Source organism: Carcharodon carcharias, chromosome 11 (genome assembly GCF_017639515.1).
Source record: "Carcharodon carcharias isolate sCarCar2 chromosome 11, sCarCar2.pri, whole genome shotgun sequence".
Taxonomy (NCBI): domain Eukaryota; kingdom Metazoa; phylum Chordata; class Chondrichthyes; order Lamniformes; family Lamnidae; genus Carcharodon; species Carcharodon carcharias.
Genome location: NC_054477.1, coordinates 68,590,837 through 68,611,175, shown reverse-complemented (window position 1 = coordinate 68,611,175; position 20,339 = coordinate 68,590,837). Strand labels below are relative to the sequence as shown.

At 39.7% G+C, this 20,339-nt stretch overlaps 1 protein-coding gene across 2 annotated transcripts in view; it reads right to left on the bottom strand.

The window, feature by feature from the left end:
- Positions 1–253: 253 nt before the first annotated feature.
- Positions 254–20,339, bottom strand: part of edar (ectodysplasin A receptor) — a 105,233-nt gene continuing 85,147 nt past the window's right edge. Inside the window, exons 6-12 of one of the 2 annotated variants that reach the window (XM_041198575.1) lie at positions 16,607–16,693; positions 14,665–14,793; positions 14,484–14,558; positions 11,055–11,130; positions 9,917–10,073; positions 3,176–3,236; positions 254–2,368 (exon numbers count right to left, since the gene is read on the bottom strand). In XM_041198575.1, the coding sequence (XP_041054509.1) occupies positions 2,034–2,368; positions 3,176–3,236; positions 9,917–10,073; positions 11,055–11,130; positions 14,484–14,558; positions 14,665–14,793; positions 16,607–16,693 (920 nt within the window). In that variant the 3' untranslated portion in view covers positions 254–2,033. The remainder of the gene's footprint in view (positions 2,369–3,175; positions 3,237–9,916; positions 10,074–11,054; positions 11,131–14,483; positions 14,559–14,664; positions 14,794–16,606; positions 16,694–20,339) is intronic. The other variant, XM_041198576.1, reaches the window with a different exon arrangement.

Sequence of the window (20,339 nt, the reverse complement as noted above, 5' to 3'; positions counted from 1 at the left end):
CAGCAAACTTGGATTTTTTTGCGTACCATTTGATTACATCAGCAGTTATACTGAGATTAATTTTATTAGCGGATAGCCTAGTTCCTGTATTATAGAGACACTGGGCAGAATTTTCTGGCCCCTCACGCCGGTGGGATTTTCCAGTTCTGGCATAGTCAACAGGCTTTTGAGCGGCTGGCCGTATTTTCTGACTCCATAAAATTCCGCCCAATAATTGGGCTTGGGTGAAGAAGGTCAATGAATTGAACATTTAGTTGGAATTTTTTTATTGCTATTTCATAATACAAATTATGTACATTTGAATAAATTATACATACAGTTTATTCCTAGAAAAATGTATCACATTGGGATAATCATGAAACAAATCTGCAGAAAATATCCTGCTTGCATGGCTTACAGAATACCAGCTCAGTAGATTCTGAAAGCTCATCTCCATAATTTTCTATGTTCTCTAATTACAAAAAGGACTGGTGATATGTAAGGAAAACTGGCTATGTAATGCTAGTTGGTCCCTTTGTGAGGCGGGGGAATAAACAACAGAAATTGCCACTTTGGTTTCAAACATACAACTCTAATAAGTAACAACAGATCTGTCCAGTCTTGGACATTTTTTTTAAAAAAGATACTATTTTAACGTATTTTATTTTAAAAATGAATCAAGATTTATGGGCTTATTGCCTGTCTCAGTCTTTTTGATTATAATTTTCTCTCCTAATATTTCCTTGTAATGGCTGTTCTGCTGTGGATTTGTTGACTGTCATGGAGATTTTGTATACTATTGAAACATTGATGAATTTCCCAACATTTTTTTATTTTCAGTGCCTAAAACACAATGTATGGGTGGAAAGACAAACACTTCTGATGTGCTTAACAATGGAGCTCAACATTTTAAATAAAATCTATCACTCTGAATCTTCCTTTCTTTGTGTCCTATTAAGAAGACTTCTGCATTATAAAATGTTCACCATAATGTTGTGCTTTCACAAGCTACCTGATTCCGGGTTTTATCAAGTTTGTCAGCACTTTCTTGAATATACTTTTTTGCTGCTATTACTTGAAATATGCTGTACCTATTCATTTAAAATATTTATATTTGTAAGTACTAAGGAAAAAAGTGCTTTGGTTAAAACCTAACATATTCTTATGGGATTTCTGTTGCATTAATTTAGGGGTGACAATTTACTTAGATGCAGCAGGCCAATAAAAGTAGAAATATCATCCTTTATCATATCTAGCCAATCTCATATCAGAGATAAAATTTATGCATTTTAAGTGCACAATGCACTTTATAATAATTTGCTTCAGCACGAGATTTATAAAGTAATAAATTTGATGCAATCATATATGAACACAAAAGGAATTTTAAAAATCTAAATAAAAAATTAGCTGTTTTGATTGCTGTTTCCAATGTGTTTAGAAATTTTCAACAGGATAGATTTAAGTAAATGGCTGGTTTGCAGCCTCTTAAGCTTACCCTTGCTGCAATAATTAATTGATCGTTCTCTTACAATCAGCAAATTCGCTAGTGGGCCCCAGAATCAACCCTATTACTTAAGTCATTTGTGCAGTTTAGGCCCCTACATTGTCTCAGACTCTGCTTTACGCTGGGAAATGCCACTAGAAAGCAAGTCATGGTTCATAAATCTTTTAGGGAGATGTGTAGGAACAGGTCAGGCTGTTTGGCAAGTCAAAATGTTTAGTTTGTCAGCATGTTTCTGCTTAATTTTCATGTTTATTGCACTACAGGTGAATAGGCATCAGTCTGTACTTTCGGTACCCTAAAACTAACTTGTCAAATTATTCCTGATCTTTTAGATTTGTCCCTTAATAAGATGTCTTCCAAGAACAGAATAACACAAAGCCTAACAGTCAGGATCCTGAATAAGAATTAAGAAGCTTGAATACAGAACCTCTTTTCAGAGGTTCACTATTGTCTTCTGCCTCTTTGGTCCGAGAACTCGTAGTAAGCACTAACAGATAACATATTCTGGGCCCACAAACAATACTTTATGGTATTTATGGCAAGGGACTGACTACAAATTTGGACATTTGGGTAAAATAGCAGGATTAGCTAGCGGTGTATTTTGTGTGCACTCTAGAACGTCCATACACAAGGCTTCTACAGCATCCATCCTTTCGATATGCACAAGTCTGGTCAGGAGATCAGGAATGCTGTAACCTGCTGTGCTTATACGGTCGAAGAGTTGCATCCCATCTGTCATTCCACCTATTTCATCCCTCTTCAGCCCAAAACTCTCTGCCAGATGACGCCATGTTTTTACAATAGCTTTATCTGTGCTATAGGTAGAGCTCAACATTCTGCTGGTTTTCTCGAGGCAGTCAAAAGGCAGTTCTGTAGGGCTGAGCCCTGAAAATATGGATTATAGTTATTTATTAAAAATAAATCACTTCTACAATAAAAGTTTCAGAATAGCTAAGAGACCTGCAGGAATAAAGTATTGTTCTGCCACTCCCTCCTAAATCTAGAAATGCAATTTACTAGTATTTTAAGATTTGCAAATTAGTATGGGATCACCTAAAATTATTAGAAGTGATCCACAGAATTAAATAAAACTACCCAGGAGCTATATTCCTATGTATTTATATAGTATCTGAGATTTTCAGCAATCAAAGCTCTCCATTTCTAAATATCGCACATAATGAATGTTCTGGATTGTAGTGAATACCAATAATAGGTTTGGATTTCTCAGCAGTGAGCTATATTTGAACAGGTGACCAATATGGCATCCACCATTTTGGCCATATGCATTTACCCAGACATGAATTTTTACAAATTTTGAGGAAAAATGAAATGCCATTTTTCTTGAATCATAAATCCCAAATATAGGAGGGGATCTTTTTTAACTGATTAAAAGTAATTACTGATAGACATTTGGCAACATAATGAACCATTTAAAATAAATTCAGTGCATTTCCTATATCTAATTATGTTAGAACTCATGATTATAACTAATTATTTTTCTCAATAACCTGTTAACATAAACTCAAATCAGTTGCCCCTACAAGTAGATTTTATTAAAGTCAGGATGCTTTATAATTTTTGATATTTTTCTCAACTTGTACAATGTAGCTTAGGGAAAATCCACAAAATTGAAAATAACTAATGGACTACTTTTTGCAAAGTTTTACAAACAGTAGATTCCTGGTGCATTACCTTCTGTGAAACTGCACACTCTCTTGCACAATTCAAGTATCTTTTCCCTTCGTGTCTGTATCTGGAACATTAACAAAACTCATTTTCAGTTTATAAATAAACAGGTTAAGAATCAAATGTAGAGTGTGTCTCTATATGAATGTACTATTAACCTTTGGGAGGTGTATTAAAAAGCACATTAGTGTGAATATAGTATCACATGAGTTTATAATGCCTTGGTAGTCACACATTCAGTCCTTTGTAGAAGCTTATTTGCTATGCTGGAGTAACAATGCAGAAAAGTCAACCAAATGCATTTACAGCACCTGAACAATTAAGAATATGGGATTCTTTACTCTGAAGAAAGAGACTCATTGAAAATATCCGAGATAATTCAGGGAATACGTTAATTAAACCCCAATAAAACATTTGAGATTATCACAAGCCACAGAACCAGAGAGCATTGCTTCAATTTTTGAAGAGGAAATGTTTGCAAGCAATTTACATTTAACTCACTAGTGCAGACAGTGGTGTTAATGTGGTCCTTAAGTCATGAAAAGTGCTATAAAAGTGCAAGTATTTTTTACCTTATGGCCTGAATTTTCCCCCTGTTGGGAGGAAGGGGGGAGGTTGATGGGCGGGTGTGTGGGCGTGCTTCCGATTGGCGCCCTGATCGGAGGCGTGGCGCCATTTTACATGGGCAGGCCAATTAAGGCCCACCCAGCGTGGTTTCGTGCTGCCTCAGGGAGATCGCCTCTACTTTCAAACATATTAAAAATAAAAAAAAAATCCCTTACATGTCCCCACATATGACAATATCACATGAGCTGGGACATGTTCATAATTTCCAAAAAAACTTTATTAAAATTTTTAAAACCCTACACGAAACCTCATCCCACCTGTGGATGAGGTTTCATGTTTTTTCTAGTTCCCGCCGGGGCTCCTGGCCTGCCCGCCAACCTTAAGGTTGGACGGGCAGGTCCACTAATTATTTTAATTGTTCTGTCAGTGGTCTCAATTGGCCATTGACAGGTCGGTGGCATGCAGCTAATTTTGCTGTGCCCCCGCCTTCCTGAAAATTTGAATGGGGCGCGGTGACGTGGGGAGTTGTGCCGACATCACCGCATTTCATTTTATTCATTGACGAGCAGGCCCCGCTCCCGCTCACTAATGGTAAAATCGAGCCCTATGAGTGGATTTCTGGACTACAGGGCCGGTGCTGCAGTAAGTTATGCCACTGCCCTATTTCACACACCTAAATAATCAATCTTTAATTGGTGCATGTTTTTAGCATATGTTTATAAATGGCCTCAGAAAAATCAGGCTATGTCCTACCTTGTGTTTAGATGGTCTTGACATTCTGACAAAATATCTCAAAATCATTTAACACAATGAATTGCTTCTGTTGCGCAACAACTATGATTAATTCGGCAAATAAATGAGCCATACTGTGCCAGCAATTTCCTACAAACCAAAATGAGATGACTAACTGGTTAATAATTGTTTTTTTCATGGTGCTGATTGATGTTGCCAAAGTTATCAAGAGGGCAATCACCACAAGAATTACAGCACATCAGGCCTATCAACATTTTTTGAAACAACTAGGTTTTAGCAAAAAAAATTCAGCTTTGCCATGTTGTCCATATCCTGAGACGAAGCATATGTGAGGAAAGGTCAAACTTCCAATCCTGCTCCAAATAATGACATAAGGTATTTAGAGCCCACCTGAATTGACAGAAAGGACCTTGGATTTAACATGTCATCTGAAGGGCAACACTTCTGACCATATCAATATTGTGGTGGACACGAGTTAGACTGATAAGGAACCCATAAATGACTCCAACCATTCTTCCAATTGAAGCAAACTGATAGTAAATTCTTATTCCTAAGTATCATGGAACTAATAGTTAGACAGGAATTACCCTCTCTTACATTAACAAAATATGGAATCACAACATAACATAATAGGGTACAACAGCATAATGGTTATATTGCTAAATGAGTAATACAGAGGATGGACTAATGGCCAAATAGAATGTGAGTTCAAATCCCACCATAGATATATGAGAATTTCAATTCAGTTTAAAAAAATTGGAAATAAAAATCCTTTTAGTATCAGTAAAAGATGAAGCTGTTATAAAAATTAACTGGTTTAGTAATGTCCTCCAGCGAAGGGAACCTACTACTTTGACCCAGCCTAGCCTACATATGACTCAAATTCCAAATCAATGTGGTTGATTCTAAGGGGCATTGCAGGCTGGATTTTTATCCAGATCCGTGGAGAAACCGTGGACATTTAAAAATGGTGGGTGTCCCCATTTCCCACAAATTCCATTTTCGTTGCTCGGGAAAAGGGGGCGGTGCGTGATTCACACATAAGGGAAACCAAACTCAGTCGGGCCATTTAAACTCAGTACTGAGTTCTAACAGGCTCATTTTCACTGAAATCATAATGTGGGAATCACACATTTTTGGAGTAGATGTAAATGCTCATTAAGGGCGGATAATCCCTGTAGAATGGTCAAGGTGTGAAGTTATTTAAATCCCAAACTCTCTAAGTTAAAAAAAAGCCTGCCTGTGTCAGTGGGAGTTGAAAAAAAGATCTGTTCTAGTAGTTATAATTGCTGTTGTTGACATTTCCCCAAGGGCTATTATTATATCATTATGAATGCTTGGCTGTTCTCCACACCTACAATTATCTCAGCAGGAGGTTCTACATTCACAGTTTGATTAAGAGCTTAAAAAGTTTATTAAATGATTAGTTGTCTTTAATGTGGGATTATGAATAGAAGTTTGTTTTCATAAGGGATATTACTTGAGGGGATTTAAAAGTTTTGACTGTGTTTTTATGAATGGGAGTGTTTTTTTTAATTATAGCAAAGGCTGTATTGGTATTCAGACCTTTATTTCATTTCATCTCAACATATCTCCTGAGGTCATGCTATGGTGGATACTAGGTGAGTTGGCATGGAGGGTGTAAGGACAAAGAATGGTGGATGGGGACATGACAGGAGTTGGTAGTAAGTTGACATGGGGTCATGGGAATGGTTGGGAGGGGCATGGGGCATAAGTTGGCATGTGGACATGGAGGTCTTATGGGGAGTTTAAGGAAACAACTGGGACAAAATCCCTGAGAATCCAGAGATCCCACCTTGGAACTCAACAGTCCTTATGGCCGCCTCTGATCTGTGTCAAGATGCAGTAGTCCTAACTCCATCCCGCACCCCCCATCCTTTTGAAAATGAGGCATTTGTTGCCTTCAATTTCCCACCTCAAGCTACCCATCTCAGGAGTGAAAATCCGGCGCAAAAAGTCACTCATTTGTATCAAATCACTACCACCAGGAATGCGGCAGTTCAAGAAGAGAACTTATCATGACTGTCTCGTGGCAAATAAGGAGAGACAATAAATTCTGGTCTTCCCAGACCAAACGCAGACTGGGTGACAGCTTTGTGGAACACCTTCGATCTGTCCACAAGCATGACCCAGACCTCCCTGTCGCTAGCCATTTCAACATACCGCCCTGCTCTCATGCCCACATGTCTGTCCTTGGCTTGTTGCATTGTTCCAATGAAGCTCAACGCAAACTGGAGGAACAGCACCTCATCTTCTGATTAGGCACTTTACAGCCTTCCAGACTTAACATTGAGTTCAACAACTTCAGATCATGAACTCTCTCCTCCATCCCCACCCCCTTTCCGATCCCCTTTTTTCTAATTATTATTATATTTTTAAATATATTTTTCCTTTCCCACTTATTTCTATTATTATTTTAAAATTTATTTCCATCCATTGTTTTATCTCCACCTTTTAGCCTATTTCGATCCCTTCCCCCCACCCCACCCCCACCAGGGCCATCTGTCACTTGCTCATCCTGCTTTCTACCCTTAATGTCACTATTAGCACATCCTTTAGCTAATATCACCACCGTCAACACCCTTTTGTCCTTTTGTCTATGACATCTTTGGCAATCTCTTCTTTGCTTCCAAATATCACTGGCCCTCTATCCAGCTCTACCTGTCCCACCCCCCTCAGCCTATATTTCACCTCATTTCCATTTCTCTTCAGTTCTGATGAAGAGTCATATGGACTCGAAATGTTAAATATCTTCTGCTCCACAGATGCTGTCAGACCTGCTGAGTTTTTCCAACTATTTTTGTTTTTGTTTCAGATTTCCAGCATCCGCAGTATTTTGCTTTTATCTTAGTGAATTTGTCACCTTGGTTCCCCCCTTGGTATAAATTTTGGGGTAGAGCCCCCACTCCAGAGGATTCCCCTGCAGCCATTTAATGCTCTGTTAATTGACTCAGGGTGAGGTTTCTGCCCCCACCTGGGGAGGAAGTCCCACCTCTCTTGTCCCAGTAATGCCACCTTGAGGGGTGGCCATTGCTGGAACTGCATCCAGTCTCCAAGGAAATCTTCGCTGGAGCCGGATGGGGAGATAAGTGGGTGAGGGGAGCTTTCACCGGGATAGGTTAGCAGGCCCTGGTGAAGGGTGTGGGAGTGGTGGGGTGCCAGGGCACAGAAGACCCTGGGAGGGGAGGCCACCAATAGACCAAGGGGGTCTGTGTAGGAGGTTACCCACCTCCCTCCACCACCCCCTTGCCTGTCAGTATCCCAAGCTGCGGGAGATGCTGGGCTTCCTACTCAGCACCAGGCCTCTCACTTATTACTGGACTCCGCCCAACTCAGGAAAAGTTGTGGCAGTGTGGGAAAAGGTCCTCAATTATCCCACAGGTGCTGGTGCCTTCCCTGCTACTCGTAAAGCTGCAGTGGGGATGGGACAGTGAGGTATGCGCTAGGAATGACAACCATAGCAGTATGCCAATTTTACACCCCCAGCTTCCTTCCAACCTCACTCTGGGAGAGGGTAAAATTTTGCTCCTGGATACCAGGTGTTATATAGGCATCAGTCGTGATAGTTTTCATCCCACGCTGCTAAATGGATATAAAGAACTTCCATTTATAAAGCACCATTCACAACCTCAGCATGTTATAATGTGCTTCCTAGCCAATGAGGTAGTCACTGTTGTTACGGAGGCAAATGTGGCAGCCAATTTGTAAACAGCAAACAGTAATGTCCCATGAACAGCAAAAGCAATAAATGGTGGTGTTGGTTGAAGGGTAAATGTTGTTCAGGATACTAGGAAAACCCCTTGCTCTTTTTCAAATAAAGCTGTGGAATATTTTATGGCTATCAGAATCAGCAGACAGAGCTTTGGTGTACAGTAATGTTCTTAGGAAATAGGGATGGTTTAAGTAAGATATGTTTGTATTTGTGGGTGTTAGGATTGGGTTGTGGCTTTAAAGTTTAAGTTTGATTTGTATTTCTATATCTGCGTGTTAAGAAAAGGTCAAACTGAGCTTTAGTTTCACTTTAAAAGGTGCCTGCATTTCTAATGAGAGTTTTACGACTGTTGCAGCTAAGTAAAGCAAACACAAGAGTAGAGAAACTAAACTATTGCCTAGCACTAGGAGTCCAGGGAGGCAGGTCCCGCCCACAGACACACACAGAAGAAACTAGAAACAGCACTTTGATTTGGAAGCTGTTTGAGTTCAGTTGGTTTTGACAACAGCTGCCAGGAGAGACTGGAGCAAGGGAACATATATCCAGCCCCAAGCTAAAGAAAAGACCCCAAAATCCAGGGGGAATGGAACAGAAGAAAGTCCTAAGCAGACCTTCTAGTAAAAAGAAGAACAGAAACCTGGAAAAGGCCCTGTTCAGTCAAGTTAAGAGTGAGGGGCAGAAAGAAAGGCTCCAAGCTTCAGATTTAAAGAGTCAAAATCTGCAGTAAGCAGATTTAAAGTAAGAACAGCTTGTGAGAGGCCAGAAGGTCCAAAAAAAACAACTGAACGTCTATATCTCTTTGCTAGGGGCATCTGAAGCAGTGGTGCACTGTTGACAGCTGAGTCAGTGAGACAGAGTGTGTGGAAAATAGCTTGAATGCATGTGGTGACCCAAGGAAGAGGAACATCGGGAGGAGAGTTCAAAGCCCTGGAGGTGAACCATTGCGGAAGGCATTTGAGAGAAAGTGTCGGTTTGGGAGAAGATTCCAAAGTGAGTTCTTGGAGCGTAGAGATTGGAAACCCTTGTGTGAAATACGGAGTGCAGTGAGACCGGTTGACAACCATCTGATGGGAGCTGAGGGGAGATCCATAGCATCTGTTTAGGGTAGCATCTGTCACTTGGTTTCAGAGTGTAGTGTGTCTGACCACATGTCACCCTAGGTTTACATGGACTGTGTACCTACTGTGGACATTAAAATATATGATAGCTTTTGTAACTTGTGTTATCCTTACAAATCTGTATATATCTGTAAAGGTATACTTATGGGTAAAAGAGTAATGCAATATCGTTCATCTTTTCTTGTTTAATAAGTGTTTTATGCTTTTGTTAAAAGTTCATTAGCTGACTCCGGCCACCTGCTCAGTAGCCCCTCTCCACGTATTTGAATAAACAATGTTAGGATCTATCAAGCTAGGTTCCACCCTGGGATCAGGCTTGTCCAGTGGTAACTTCAGCTGGGGATCATAACAATGTATTGTCTGACAAACATTAATTAAGCTTGCATCTTTCTGGGGCCAGGAATAGAAATGGTTAATAGGAACAAATGCTATCTTATAGTTGATGAGTTATTGTAAGCCAGTTGGTCTGCCTGTGCAGTGACTCCTTCAATTCCTGTACCTGTTCAAATGCATATCTCTAGAGCAATGCATAACTTCCCAGATCCCACCTATTTCATTTCATATAGAAAGCCTTACCCCAGTTGCTTTATTGTTTGCTGATTTATCTCTCGTTAAAGGAACAAGTGATAGGAGGCATAAATCAGACATTCCCCGCTTGTCTAAGGCAGCCTCTTCGTCGCTGTCCATACTCCGACTCAAAAGTTGTTCATTTTCTGAGGAAGCATCATTTTCACTGGAAAAGAAAACACATTGCCAACAGGAAATATTGTGTAAAATAAATAATTTACATCAAGATTTACCTATGCACTGAAAAATATTCTTTAATCTGTATCTCCATGTAGAAGTCAAACACACTTAAGGGTAATCAGCTAAATCTTTTAAGCGATCTTGGTATTTACTCTGCTTAAATATGTCAAGTGATCTTTTCTCATCCTTGACTAATGTTGTTATTTCAATGTATGACTAAAGAAATATTAAAAGTCTCAGAGAGATCTGAATGAATTCCACCTTTCTTGTTTTTGGAATCACCCATATTGTGCCTTATTCATAATGAAAATACTGAGAGATGTTTAACATGTACAGGGGGTATAATGCAGCACTGGTGCTTCCCGTGCATCATGGGTCACTGGCAATGATACTGGGTGGGTGCTACATATACTTGTGCACAAATGAACTGATCTCTCTGAATAATGGGAGCTCAGAATACTTGCACAACTTATATTGTGAGAACACTAGGTATATTTCATGATGTGCCAGAAGCACTAGGTCGCAATGTTTGGGTACCAGCTGCCATTAAAGAGCTGCTGGTGACCATTATACACTAATGCTTTTCTGCTTTCTGAGTAGAGACACTGGGGAAAGTTGTAGAATGAAGCTGTGTACAATGGTATCTTGGACTCTATTGTACACCTGCCAAACGTTTCTGTCTGACAGAAAAGGCTGATTTTATATTTAGAAAACAAAGTATGTGTCATTATAGCTTGGAGTTTTTTTTCTAAGTATTTAAAATGCAATCCCACAATTGTGAATCAACACGAACTCAGGTTGATATGCAACAAAAATGGTTTTCTACTACTTTCAAGCACTTTCTTAATGGTAACATCTAGTATTAAATTCACATTGGTTTGCTAGATTTGTGTGCTTATTGTTAATATTATAAACCTTAGGCTAACAAAAATATGCAAATCACAGAAATCAGTGCAAATTGACTTACTTTTTCTCAGTCTTAGGTGGAACTGCCTTCAATTTATTATCAAATTCATCTTTCTCAGAGAATATTACAACATTTTCTGTCAAAAAATAAAGCAGAAGCTGATGCATGATCTAAAAGATAACTAACATGAATGTAAATGATTAAACAATGAGGGAGCAGTGTTTCTGCTTTGGGGGCAATCAGCAATCTGGGCACTAATTACACCCAATATTATGCTAGTTTTATGAGTGGTTCTTTTGCTCAAACACATTTTGAGATCACCAAAATTAAAGTCTGCCATGAATCAGTGTAATTGGGCAATGTTTTAAAATGCAATTTAAAAAAAGTACGCTGTAAGAAATATTCCTTGATGTATTTAGGAATGCTAACTTGATGCAATTTGATTAATACAGCTGAAAAGTAAGTATTTTTAATTAGAGTGTCTAGACCACCACTCCTGAATAACCTGATTTTAAATAACTGAAAATGACCAGCATCAGCAGTGGTGAGAGCAGGAGCCTATACAGGGTTAAAAAGGAGTGGCAACTCGAGGCCCCAGACTGGCAGCAGTGGCAAGAGTGGAAGTGGAAATACAAAGGAGCAGTGATCCAAAGCCCCAGAGCAGTAGTGGCAGCAAGAGTCAGGAGCAAAGGTAGGGACATAAATTAACTTAGCAGAGGGATGGGAACCAGCAAGTAGCATTAGGAAAGATTAACGAGGTGCACAAAGGATTAGGAGAAACAGATAGCACTCGAGTCAGGAAGACTAAAGTATTAGGTGCGGTCAGGGGAGGAGGTAATGCAATAAGGTCCAAACTGGATCTGCAGTACATGGAAGTGAATGTGTCTTGCATGTAAATAAGGCTGGTGGCTGCAAATGCAGATAGTCACATGGAAATATGATGCTTTGGTGATAACAAAGACCTGACTCAAAAAAAGGCAGGATTAAATATTAATTATTCCTGGATACCAGGGGTTGCTTCTTCTGGTCGGCGAGTGGGGGATGGGGGTGGGGGTGTGGGGTGGGGGTGGTTCCTTGAGTCAGGAGTGCGCTCTTTTGCACTCAGAAAACTTTTAATAAAGAAAAAAAAATTAAGCCATGTCCCCTCACGCGACAGTGTCACATGAGCTGGGACATGTCAATGAACTTTAATGAAAAACATTATTTAATTAATAAACCTTCATGAAACCTCATCCCATGAGGCTCCATGAAAAATGCAAAGGCCGCCTGGGCTCTTCGCCTACCCGCCAATCTTAAGGTTGGACTTTCTCAATAGGTTTAATTAGTTAATTAATGTCCTCAACAGGCCTTTGACAGTTCAGCGGGCACGCAGCCGAGTTAGCTGCGCGCCTGCCGTACTGAAAATCTAGATGATGCGCAGTAACGTCGAGAGGCACTCCCGACATCACCCTGCGTCATTTTACGCCTCGGTGAGCAGGCCCCACCTCTGCTCACCGGGCCGAAAATTGTCCCTTATGTTTCTGGTCCATCGACGAAGGAGGCATTGCTGGATCTGGTTGTGGGGAATGAGGTGGGTCAAGTATCAACAGCGGAACATTTGGGGCACTGATCATAGTATCAAAGTTTAGATTAGCTATGGAAAAGGACAAGGAGCAATCTAAAGTTAAAACATTCGATTATAAGAGGATCAATTTCAATGCATGAGAAGAGATCTGCCCCAAGTAAACTGGAATCAAAGATTGGAAGGCAAAATGGAACAATGTTCTACCCTTATAGAGAAGGTCATTCAGGTACTGTCAAGTTACAATCCCACAAAGAGGAATGGTAAGGCAAGCAAAGCCAGAGCTCTCAGGATGATGCAAAATAGTAAGATGAAGAAGGCAAAGGGGGCATATGACAGATGTCATTGGAAGGAGAGTTCAAAACCCTAGAGGTGAACCCTTGTGTAAGGCATCAGAGAGAAAGCGTCAGTTTGGGAGAAGATTCCAAGGCTAGGTCTTGGACAGTGGACATTGGAAACCCTTGTGTGAAAGACAGAGTGCAGTGAGACCGATTGGTTCACGGTGTGACAAGTGTCTGGAGGGGAGTTGAGGAGAGACCCATATCATCTGGTTGAGGTGGCACCTGTCACTTGGTTTCAGAGTGTGGTATGTCTGACCACCGGGTGCCATAGATTTACATGGACTGTACTTACTGTGAACATTAGAGTATAAGATAGCTTTTGTAACTTGTGCTATCCTTACAATTCTGTACATATCTGTAAAGGTATAGTTGTGGGTAAAGGAGTATTATAATATAGTTCATCTTTTCTAGTTAAATAAATGTTTTATTCTTTTGTTAAAAGTTCATCAGCTGATTTCTGTCACTGTTCAGTGGATACATTCTATGTGTCTAAACAAACAAATTAAAAGTTAGGATCTATCAAGCTGGGTTCCATTCTGGGATCAGGCCTGCCTAAGGGAAACCTCACTTGGGATCATAACAACAGTCTTTTTCAAAAAGGGGAGAATAATAATCTCAGCAATTACAGACCAGTAAGTATAACCTCAGTGTTGGAAGCATAGATTTACTTTCAGCAACATCTGGATTTTTGCATTTAACTGTGCATGTAAAGACCGGAAGTCACAGTCAGTTTCAGAGGAGTAATGATGGCAAATGCTGTCATTGCCTAATTACTACTGCAATATTTGAGCTGATAAATATGAGATTTACATTTTGGGAGAAAAAAATGCCTAGAATGGAAGTATACACTTACAGAAAATCCCTGCAAAGTGTAGCTGAGTGCAAAGCCTTGGGGTTTGGCAATATTAAAATTTTCATCAAAAAATACTGTCCTCATGTTCCAACATACTGCGCCACTGACTGAAAGGATGCAAGTTTGCATTCAGAATGTGACACATGGGAGTTCCTGACCTCAATCTTAACATTGTCGGGGGATACTAAAAGGCTGCCGGCAACAAAGGAAATTAAAGAGTCAATTACTCCCATACACATCCTAGTGACTTGTAAGTTAGAGAACTGAATCACAGGTCTCCAACCTGTGCTGTCAGTTGAGAAACATGGATGGCTATCTGGTGTGAGGAAATGCCATAAAAGAAAGTAACAAAATAATATAGAAGAAAAACATAAGGGATAATTTTTAAAACACAACACTTGTACTGATGTGAATTGGTGCTTAATTTCAAAAAGTGGAAAACTCAGCAATGTCAGGGTTTTACAGATATTGCAAGAGCAAAAATATAAATGAAAAGTTTACTGTTAGGAGATGTGTTGTCAGAAACATGTCTGGGAAATCAACACCATCTAAAACTTTTCTTTGAACTCTCAAAGTCAGATTTATTTTTACTTATTGTAACTCCATGCTTGTTAAATCCATTGGCTATTAAGTTGTGAAATAAATGCATATATTGACATGACAATATTTATATTCTAGGTAGGACTGGATACTTTTAGGACAAGTCAAAATGTAGATAATGAACATATTTTTACCTTGTACCTCCTTCTTGTCTTCTTGGTTGTTGACCTGAGCTTCAACGTGTTTTACAGATTGGCCACTGCAACAGGCTAAAATACAATAATGATTTACTTAGCTTTTTATCTAAATAAAAACTATATTTAAAAAAGTTTACTTCATGAGCACAATTCAGTCCTGCAACGGGACCATACTCACCCTGGGTAGAAGACTTTGCCTTTAAAATGTAGAAAAGAACAATTAAAACAATGGCTATGGCCATTATAAATATGGTAGACATGGCAATTATTAAAGCAGTGCCCAAGTGTCCTTGTCCAGCATGATCTACTAAACAAAGGTAGAATTAAAGAAATAAAATTATAAACAACTGAATTTTCTTTACAAATTATGAAGTTATAGATGTGCAAGGTAAGAAATAGGAAGTTGAGCGCATTGAGATTCTGAGATATCTAATCAATACCGTGAACAATATTTTCCATAACAGTTAATGGCAGAGATACACTCCTGGCACAGCTGCACATCAACCTCATGTCCCTCATATGGGAAGAAGAGCACATGCTGGGGGATGTCAGGGTTTCTGTGATCATGACTTTATTCAAGAACGGAGACAGTTCCGATTGCGGTAACTACAGAGGAGTCTCCCTGCTGTCTGCTATCAGCAAGGATCCTCCTCAAATGCCTCCGCCCAGTGGCTGAGGAACTCCTTTTGAAGTTGCAGTGCAGTTTTTGCCCATCAAGAGGCACGACAGACGTGATCTTCATTGTGCGGCAAATTCAAGAAAAGTGCAAAGAACAGCACCAACTGTTGTACATGGCCTTTTTCAGCCTCACTAAAGTCTTTGACTCTGTCAACTGTGAAGGCTTATGGAATTTCCTCTTCAAATCTGGCTGACCTCAGAAATTTATCACCAGCCTCCACTGACCCCATGATGACATGCAAGCTGTGATTCTCACCAATGGAACCACCACAGACCCTATCTCAGTGAAGACTGTGGTCAAACAAGGCTGTGTCATTGGACCAGCCCTCTTCTTCATCTTTCTCACTGTTATACTGCACCCCACCTCCAGAAAATTACCCACAGGTGTGGAGATAATTTATAGAACTGACAGGAAACTGGTCAACCTACACCTCCTTCAATCCAAAACCAAAATCACTCCAACCCCACTTATAGAGCTTCAGGATGCAGTTTATACTTGATGAGTGTTCACTCAGAAACTGAGCTCCAGGACATTGTCAACTCCTCCGAACCATATGAGAAATTGGGCCTTTCAATAAGTATCGAGAAAACTAAGGTCTGTTTCCAACCAGTTCCCACAGCATAGCCCCTCCCCATCAATTAAGATCAATGACGAGATCCTGAAAAATGTGGACCACTTTCCAGATCTTAGGAGTCTCCTCTCAATGAAGGCGAACATAGGTGACAAAATTCATAATTTCCTCCATTGTATCAATTCTACCTTCAGCAGACTGAAGAAAAGTGTATTTGAGAACCGGGATCTCAAACGCGAGACTAAGGTCGTGGTTTGCCAGGAAGCAGTGATCCTTGTGCTCCTCTATGCTTCGGAGACTTGGACAACCTACAGCAGGCACCTCAAAGCACTGGAGAAATACCACCAGCGGCGCCTTCACAAAATCCTCTAAATACATTGGTAAGAAAGGCAGTCCAACAGCAGTGTCCTCTCCAAAGCCACCTTGCCCAGCATCAAGGCACTGATCACTCAAAACCAGCTCTGCTCGGCAGGACGTCACTTGTATGCCTGACAACAGGCTCCCAAAGCAACTGCTTTACTCTAAAATTGGAGGCAACAGGAGATTCCCAGGAGGACAGTGGAAACACTTTAGGATGGGTTTCTTCAATACTGAGTGTTGAAAACAAAAAACCTTCCTCTTCAGCTGTGCCTTCAGTTCCCTAACCACCCTTACCATTCCCCTCCCCTTTCTCAAGTGCACTGTATCCCTTTTCCTTTCATAAGAAAGTGCCCTGAGAGATCTTCCTGCAACTGAGGAGCAGTATATAACTGCACTATGTATTGAACACCCAACTCAACAGCCTTCCAGAATATGCATACATTTTAAAAGCCTTCAGCTGAAAGTTGTTAGTTTATGAGATACTGAAACATCCTTAAGGTCACATCATACCTTTGTGAGTTTCTTGTAGAATTGGAGAGTTTGCATTGATGACTGAGGTACTGCTTGAAATACTTGAAGACAAAGCAATGCCCAAGCCTATGAAACAATAACAGAGGTTATTAACTTTTAATATAAAATCAAGACAGAAATGCAGTGTTCAGTTATTTCATGTATATTTTGCAACAAATATTTTTACCAGTTAAACAGTTGGAAAAAATTGTCAATTTATAAATATGAACTTTGAATCTCATATTTTTGGACAAGAATTGTATCGAAGTTGGCAGATTCCAGAATGAATCAGAATAATGACTATTAAAGCATTAATTGAATAAAAATGGAAGGTATTGGAAAGTACAATGTACATGCACCCATACAAAGTAGAGGAGAACTGATGATAGATTGGTTCTATCTTTCAGAATCTAAAATATTCTTTACTTGAACATGCAAATAACATGAATATTTCTATATACTCGTTAAAATTTAACACCGAGTTAAATGCAACAATTTTGCTTAGAATGTACAGACAGACCAATTTATCATCAAATAGCTTTTCTGACATTTTCCTCTACATCTTATTTTTAACAAATTCATAAACTCCACACAGGATGTGTGCATTGCTGGCCAGACCAGCATTTATTGACCATCCCTAGTTGCCCTTGAGAAGGTGATGTTAAACTGCCTTCTTGAACTGTTGCAGTCCATCTGGTATAAATATACCCACAGTGCTGTTAGGGAGGGAGTCCCACAACAGAGGGAGATCCAGTGACAGTTAAGGAATGGTAATGTAGTTCCTTGTCAGGATGGTGTGTGACTTGAAGGGGAACTTGCATATGATGGTGTTCCCATGTGTCTGCTGCCCTTCTCCTTCTAGGCGGTAGGGGTTGTGGGTTTGGCTGGTGTTGTTGAAGGAGCTTTGGTTAGTTGCTGCAGTGCATCTTGTAGATGGTACACGCTTTTGCCACTGTGGACACTGGTCGAGGGAGTGGATTTTTAAGGTGGTGCATGAGCTGCCAATCAAGTAAGCTGCTTTGTCCTGGATGGTGTTGATCTTCTTGAGTGTTGTTGGAGTTGCACTCATCCAAGCAAGTGGAGAGTATTCCATCACACTCCTGACTTGTGCCTTTTAGATGGTGGACAGGCTTTGGGGAGACAGGAGGTGAGCTATTCACACAGAATTCCTGGCCTCTGATCTGCTCTTGTAGTCATAGTATTTGTATGGCTAGTCCAGTTCAGTTTTTGGTCAATGGCAACCCCCAGGATGTTGATGATGGGGTCTTCAGCGGGGGTCAAGGGGAGATGGTTAGATTCTCTCTTTGTTGAGATGGTCATTGCCTGGCATTTGTGTGGCACAGTTGTTAGTTGCCACTAATCAGCCCAAGCCTGAATGTTGTCCAGGTCTTGCTGCTTTTTGGACACAGGCTGCTTCAGCATCTGAGGAGTTGTGAATGGTACTGAACACTGTGGAGTTGTCAGCGAACATCCCCATTTCTAATCTTATGTTTGCAAGGACTTTATTTTCTTTAAGCTTTTGATTTCATAAATTTGTTAATGTGATGTATCTCACCTTTATTTTCAGTGTTTTAGATAATTTTAGACACCTTTTTGTATTTTAAAAAAGAAATATGTGCATTTTCCCAAGCTTTCAATATAGTAGAACAATTAGTGCAGAGTAAATTGAAACAGGTTTCTTGCTTGTTTTTGTTTGGTGTTAATATATATGGCAAAAAACACTGATTTTCTTTTTCCTTTATTCTTTCATGGGATGTGGGCATTGCTGGCAAGGCTAGCATTTGTTGTCCACTCCTGATTGCCCTTTAACTAAGTGGCTTGCTAGATCATTTCAGAGGGCAGTTAAGAATCAATCACGTTGCCGTGGGCCTGGGCTTGTATGGTAGGATGGCAGATTTTCTCTCATAAAGAAGGCAAGTGAATTAGATGGGTTTTTACAACAATCAATGATAGTTTCATGGTCAACATTACTGGAAACAGCTTTATATTCCAGATTTATTAATTGAATTCAAAATCCACCAGCTGCCATGGTGGGATTTGAACCCGTGTCTCCAGAGTCTTAGGCTGAATTACTAGTCCACTGATATTACCACTATGTCACCATCTCCCCATTAAACTGTCATTGTTAATGCCTGTTTTATCTTGTTCAAGGAATTAATACATTCAAAAATATGGTAACTTTTCTGCTTTGATTAGCTCCCAATAGTCTTTGTATTAGGATACCTTGGTATTAAGCATACCTCTGACGGACAGGCTAAGCTTCCTTTACCGACAGTCAGATTTCACACAAGCAGCCTTTCTTTCAAATAGGAATAAATGTAAAATTTCTTCATACTTAAGATGGAAGTACCAATGTAGTAGTAGTTTGTGTGAATGATGCAACAAAAGGGCAGATTTCTCTGTGCCCTCTTTCACTTCTCTATTTGGCCATTTACAGAGGCCTGGGAGTAGGACCATCTGTTGTATTGGTTAAGGTATGATGTATGGCACAGAGAAACCCAAAAAATGGGGGAAAAAAGAATAAAATAGCACTAATATATATGTACATGCACTCAGAAGGGATAGGATAGGTAAATGTTGACTCCACCTCAGGCTTAACACCACAATTGTTCAAATGCCCAATACAATAAACATGTGATAATAAAAGCAAAATACTGTGGATGCTGGAAATCTGAAATAAAAACAGGAAATGCTGGAATAGCTCAGCAGGTCTGGCATCATCTGGGGAAAGAGAAACAGAGTTAATGTTTCAAGTCCGCCTGACTCTTCTTCAGAGCTATGATGCTTCTTCAGCTCTGAGGAGGGGTCATACGGACTCAAAACATTAACTCTGTTTCTCTCCCAACAATAAACATGCGCATGTGTTATTGTGTAACTATTGCTGTATAAAATTTCTGAACAATAAGGAGTTAGTTGGCCAAAATTTATTCATTCATAAATACCAGTTGGAACTATGGAGTGTTGGACATGGTTATGTAAATCTTAGATTATTTCTCATTGTTTTATATTGTCATGCAAAGAAGAGATCTGCAAGCTGCTAATAAAAAGTCTCACTTCTAGAATTTTCAAATCCAACATTTTTAAACAGAAAAGTATCTAGAAGGGTTGATATTTTGGATAAGGACCCTTCGTCAGAGCACAATGCTCACAGTAGTGTAGGATCGGCTTGTTTTTTTTCCTCTCTTTTGAGGACTGATGACTTATTCAGGTTATTTTTTGCCAGCAATCTGATGGAATGGATCAGTTACCCTCTGGAGAACCTGATTGGTTTTCATGTCCTTGATTGCAGTATGTTTTGTTTTCTTTTTTGACTTGCTGTACCTACACACTTCAAGGTCCCTTTACCTTTCCAATTTTTCAGTTTCTCACCTTTTTCTTTGTGTAGGTCTCTACCATGTCTTTCAGCCTCAAGATAGCACATTGTTTTGTTTTAAATACCTTTTTTAATAGTCTCATTGATCTTTTACATTGGCTAACAGTTTTTATTAAGCAGTTTGCAGGTTATTCAACCCATTATTTATCTCTGTACAGTATCTTTCTCTTTAATTACATTTTCTTTCTTCAAATGTTAATACTTATGTTGAGGTTTATGTCTCAAATGTTAAGTTATCTTTTCTCTATCTAGCTGTTGACCAACTTTTGATGCATTTTAGTTTTTGTTTCAGGTTTCCGGTTTTTTCCTTTATCTTTTTAACTGTAGGAGGGATTCCATGCCCTCACTTTATTCAGTTCA